Source organism: Lactuca saligna, chromosome 8 (genome assembly GCF_052625555.1).
Source record: "Lactuca saligna cultivar CGN05327 chromosome 8, ASM5262555v1, whole genome shotgun sequence".
NCBI lineage: Eukaryota > Viridiplantae > Streptophyta > Magnoliopsida > Asterales > Asteraceae > Lactuca > Lactuca saligna.
In genome coordinates this window covers 960,535-966,359 of record NC_136424.1, presented here as the reverse complement: position 1 = coordinate 966,359, position 5,825 = coordinate 960,535, and the positions used below count along the sequence as shown (strand labels likewise).

The 5,825-nt window shown below is 34.8% G+C and overlaps 1 protein-coding gene across 1 annotated transcript; it reads left to right on the top strand.

The window, feature by feature from the left end:
* The first annotated feature begins 723 nt into the window (after positions 1-723).
* On the top strand, positions 724-3,224 carry LOC145011507 (WAT1-related protein At3g18200-like). Its single transcript, XM_078970236.1, has 7 exons — positions 724-973; positions 1,162-1,224; positions 1,457-1,573; positions 1,742-1,982; positions 2,127-2,285; positions 2,388-2,539; positions 2,799-3,224. The coding sequence occupies exons 1-7, from the start codon at positions 771-773 to the stop codon at positions 2,968-2,970; spliced, it is 1,107 nt and encodes a 368-aa protein (XP_078826362.1). The 5' UTR covers positions 724-770; the 3' UTR covers positions 2,971-3,224.
* Positions 3,225-5,825: the final 2,601 nt, after the last annotated feature.

Genomic DNA, 5,825 nt, shown 5'->3' with positions numbered 1-5,825 from the left:
TTTTTTTTTTTTTTTTTTTTTTTTTTTTTTTTCATGTGGAGGATGTAGTTGAAGGTTTCTTGAAAAGAAAGCATGAGTTTTGTTGGATGAACAGAGAAGCCTTGGAGGCGTTGAACTCTGAAGGTGGGTGAAGACGAAGGCCCTAGGCTGTTTTCTAGTAGTGAGTTCAAAATAAAATTAAATCGTAAACTATATTCCATTTGTTTTCATATAAAAGTATATGGTATTAATAGATATCTAACCTATTATATAGTTCTAAATAACTATAATAGATCAACTTAGTATATAAGTTATTAATTTAAATTTAGTAATAATATTGTTGTTCTCTTTTATAATAACATATATTTATAAATATTTTAACTGTTTAATTATATTTTACGTAACTGGTAAAGATTCATCTAATAGTATCCATATTATATACAAGAACGGTAATTATTTATTGCCTATGTATGTAGAAATCAATGGTAGTCGCACAAGTCTAGAGCGAATATTGTCGACAATTTTCAAATTATTAGAGATGAGAATAACATGATAAACAAACAAATAATTGCAATCACAAACTATGTTTGTACATGATTACTTTGCATATGCGTAATGATTCAGTTCTTTGATTCGTCAATCAAACCAATAATAAACTAAAAAACAATTATCAACGTTAATGTCCCCTTGCCTTATAAAAGATGCATGCCCCCATGGGAAGTACTCAAAGATATTGAAGCCCAAAGTACTACAATATAATCAAAGAGCAGTAGAGCACAAGAATTAGTCAAATGGAGCCAGTGAGAGCTGGAGTTTATGTGTCTGGAAAAATGAAGCTTCTTATAGCAGTTCTTGTGTTGCAACTTTGCTTTGCAGGGTTTCACATAGTGTCTAGGGTTGCACTCAATATCGGAGTCAGCAAAGTCGTTTACCCCGTTTACAGAAACCTCCTCGCTTTGGTTCTGTTGGCTCCTTTCGCTTACTTCTATGAAAAGTAAGTCCCGGCCCACAACGAGACCAACACTTTTTTTTTATTAAACCTGTTAACTGGTTAAGTATTTAAGACATGTTCGATATCTTCTAAGTTCAAATGATCTGCTAAATTATATCACCTCCACATGGTGCTACTATCTCATTTTCTTATTAATTCATTTAGTTAAATTTGCTTATCTTTTTCTCCAGGAAAGAAAGGCCACCCATTACCTTTTCGTTACTAGTTCAGTTTTTCTTCCTGGCATTAGTCGGGTAAGGGAATAACATCATCCTTAAATGTATTTAATATATTTAATCAAAGCTCAAGTAATTTCATAAAAGATATTTATATATCAACTATAGATAATTTTATATTCCTATAAAAGTATTATATTATATAAGTCTAATTCATAAAGCCAACTATAATTTTTTTTTCTTCTTGTCATACTAATGCATAGATTTTGTTTTTATGTTTTCTCTTTCTATTATCTCGTTCTTTTTCAAGAATTACAGCCAACCAAGGGTTTTATATTCTAGGGTTGTATTATGCAACTCCAGCTTTTGCTTCTGCCATGCAAAACTCAGTTCCTGCCATCACTTTTCTCATGGCTTCTGTTTTAAGGTAACCTCCTCATCAAAGGTTTCCTTTGATATATATATATATATATATATATATATATATATATATATATATATATATATATATATATATATATATATATATATATATATATATATATATATATATATATAGCGTTACAAAGGTTAATATACTCTATTTCTACTTTAGGCTTGAGAAAGTAAACATTGCAAGGAGAGATGGGTTAGCAAAAGTTATTGGTACCCTAGCAAGTGTAGGAGGTGCAACTGTTATTACTCTATACAAAGGCCCTCCTCTTGTGCACCAAGATGCATCAGTTATCAACCATGAAGATATGCTTTCTGGCTCACCAAAAATGCTCAACTGGACTTGGGGTTGTATATACCTACTTGGACACTGCTTATCATGGGCTGGTTGGATGGTCTTTCAGGTTAATATATATTATTGAACAACACAACTAAGAATAGACACATTCAAGATTTCAGTTTAATTAATATTTTGATGTTATCTTGAATGAATCTAGCAAACATTTCCAACGCATATAACTGAGAAATTGGTTAAAAATATATTGCAGGCGCCCGTGGTGAAGAAGTATCCAGCAAAACTCTCGCTTACCTCTTTCACATGCTTCTTCGGGTTGATCCAGTTCATGGTCATTGCTGCGTTTTTCGAGAGGGATCCCATGAAATGGAAAATTAAGTCTGGGGAAGAGATTTTTACCATCTTATACGCTGTAAGTATTAGAACTCTTTAAGGAGCACTACTTCAACCACATTTTATAGTTTTCTGATATTTATACATGCCTCCAACAATGACAAGAACATATACGTGACAGGGCATAGTCTCATCTGGGATCGTGCTATCTCTTCAAACTTGGTGTATTCAGAAAGGAGGGCCTGTTTTTGTTGCCATCTTCCAGCCTGTGCAGACTGTTCTTGTTGCTATCATGGCTTTTGCTATTCTCCATGATCAGTTGTACCTCGGAGGGTAAGTGAACCTTTAACATGTAACTTAGTCAAAGTCTTTGACTACCAAATACCAATTATATATCTTAGAACAAGATCGAAGTCAGATTCGGATTTTAAACAAGAGTCGGTACCCATGTGTGCTAGTGGATCAATAATTCTAAAACCATGTTATATAGTTTGATTTTTAACACCCAGAAAACAAATAAATTTTAAAAACTAAACTTTTCTATTCGACATATGATCAGTCATCATTTGAGATGCATGCTTTTGTGATGCAGATTGTTAGGGGCACTGCTGATAATGATGGGTCTCTACTCAGTCTTATGGGGTAAAACAGAAGAACAAAGGATAGAGGCAGGGCAAGATGAGAAGGAAAGTCCATTGACAAAGCATCTTCTCGATGATGACGCCAAGATTCAAGAATACACCACTGTTTCTGACATCCCTTAATTAACCTAATATTTAATATAAAGTCGGTGACAAGAAATATAAAGAAAACAGACCACGTTTAGGTTTCTGTTTCCATTTACCTTATTGTCAAGTCCGGTGCAAATTCATTGTATTGAATCCATGTACTACAATGGTATGGCTTGTATGAGATTATTGATTAGTAACGTGGCATCTAAGAGTTGAAGTGCATGGATGAATTTAGGTTTACAAATTGCACTCCTATGTATTCATGAGCATGAATTACGTACATCTAGTAAGTCAAATATTTTCCCATGAACGTTATCTATTATTCCACCAAAATATATATATATATATATATATATATATATATATATATATATATATATATATATATATATATATATATATACACAAAATACAATACCAAAGGGGCTAAATACAATATCAGCTTTCTATGCAAATAGGCTATTCTAAATACAACTCATATACAATATGCAATATTATGCATATACAATACGTCTTACATTCCCCTGCATCGGAATGGAAGGTCTCAAACAAAAGTTTAGACTTGATATGAAGTCCATAAATAAAGATGATAGGAGCCCCTTAGTAAAGATATCGACATACTAGACGAGGACAACACTTGGAGAACTCGAATTTGCCCTAATGCAACTTTGTCTCATACAAAATCAATGTCGATCTCTATATATTTAGTTTGCTGATACTGAATGGGATTAGTGGAGACAGAAACTGCACTGGCATTATAATAGTAAACTAGAGTAATGGAAATCAATGGATAGTGTAACCCATGAAGAATGTTGTGAAGACAATTGGTTTCGACAACAACATTCGCACCACCTTTGTACTCGACTTCAGCAATTGACCAAGATATGGTACTCTTGTTACTTGGAGGACCAAGAGAGGAGATTCTGACTAAGAAAGACGTAGTACCTGGATGTGGATCTACAATTCTTTGGGGAGCCAGATCAATCAACATCCAAGTATGCAATAAGACCGCTAGATAGTGACACATACACTTGCATACCATAATCTAATGTGCCACGAACATATCTAAGGATATGTTTAAAAGTTGTGAAATAAGGCTCTCTTGGATGATGCATATAGAGGAAAACATGTTGGATAACATAAGAAATATATAATTAGGTGAATGTTAGATAGTGAGAGCACCAACAAGACTCCTATAAAGATTCAAATCTGAAATCGAAGGGTCGGTGCCATCAAACTTAGGTGATGTATCAGATGGGGTGCGAGTAGGTTTGCAATTAGGCATTTTATCATCCTCAATAATCTATGTGGCATATTTTTGTTGAGACAAGAACATGTCATGGTGGTATCTAGAGACAACAATACCAAGAAAATAGTTCATAGGGGGCAATTATGTCATGGCAAAATCTGATCGAAAAATTGTAATTACCTATGGCAGAAGGCTAGAGGATGAAGCAGATAGAATAATATCATCCACATAAATCAATAAATAATTTGTATGAGCACCATGACGGTAAATAAACGATTAAGAATCGGAGTCAGAATGAGTGAAGCCATATATGGTGATAATCTGCGCAAAACGGTGGAACCATGGTAAATAAACAATGAAGAATCAGAGTTAGAATGAGTGAAGCCAAATATGGTGATAATCTGCGCAAAACGGTGGTACCAAGCTCTAGGTGCTTGCTTAGGGTCATACAAAGACCGTTGAAGTAAACATATATGATCCGAAAAAGAATGGTCATGAAAACTGGGTGGCTGGTGCAGGTAAACAGTCTCCTGAAGATGATTCCGATGAAAGATATTCTTCACATCCAACTGATGAAGAAGCCAATGATGAGACAAATCAAGGCTGAGAATAGTCATGCTGATAGATGCTTTGACAATCGGCTATATGTCTCATCGTAATTAATGTTAGGGCATTGGCTTTGATATTTGCAACAAGTCCATCCTTATACCGAGCTAACAAACCATCCATATTATGCTTCTTTTTGAATAGCCAAATACAATTCACCTCATTAACAATAGGATGTAGAGGCACAATTATCCAAGTGATATTTTTCATAAGTGCATTATATTTATTTTGCATAGCATTACACTAGTTAGGATCTCAAAAGGCTTGAGAGTAAGTTTTAGGAATGGAAGACGAGGATGCATCAGTATGAAGTTTGAGGTTTTGAATGAGTTTGTAGATTCCATGACAAGCACGAATGATCATTAGGTGAGATTGGGATGAGGTAGGTGAATGTTGATTGGTAATGGTTGGAGACGATAGCTCAACAAAAGTTCAGAGAGGATATCGGAGTGAGAGTAGGTATAGAGGAGGCGGTAGTGATAGTCTCGATATGAGAAGGTGAAAGTCGAGAAGGATAGGGGTGGCATCAATTGGGGAAACAACAACGAAAGGGGTTGCTAGCTACCATAATTTTATATGTGAAGCATTGAAGAGAGGGGTGAGTGGTGGATACAATATGGGTTAATGAACATGTTGTGGGTGTCATCATGAATGATAAAATTGTATCGGGCGAGTGATTTGGAGTCATGGATACAAATGGAAAAAGATATTCATCAAAAACGATGTGTCTGGATATAATGATTTGTTTGGTGTGAAGGTTTAGGTAACGATACCCTTTACGATGAGATAGATAATTAAGGAAGATGCATGGAGTGGATCTTGGTTGGAGTTTATCTATGTTGTTGAGATAGGGGTTATGAAGGAAACCGAAGATACGAAAATAACCATATAAGGGTTGTTTGTTAAATAGCTTGTGAAATGGAGTATATTTTGTAGGGTAATGGATATGAGGATGTTTAACAGGTGAGTGGCCATATGACGGACCTCCACCCAATATGTAGGTGGGAGGTGAGCTTGGAAAAGGAGAGTGTGG

Coding starts and splice junctions, on each gene's coding strand:
- LOC145011507 (XM_078970236.1), top strand. CDS start 771: ATGGAGCCAGTGAGAGCTGGAGTTTATGTGTCTGGAAAAATGAAGCTT. Junction 974..1,161: donor TTCGCTTACTTCTATGAAAA/GTAAGTCCCGGC, acceptor CTTTTTCTCCAG/GAAAGAAAGGCCACCCATTA. Junction 1,574..1,741: donor CTCATGGCTTCTGTTTTAAG/GTAACCTCCTCA, acceptor TTTCTACTTTAG/GCTTGAGAAAGTAAACATTG.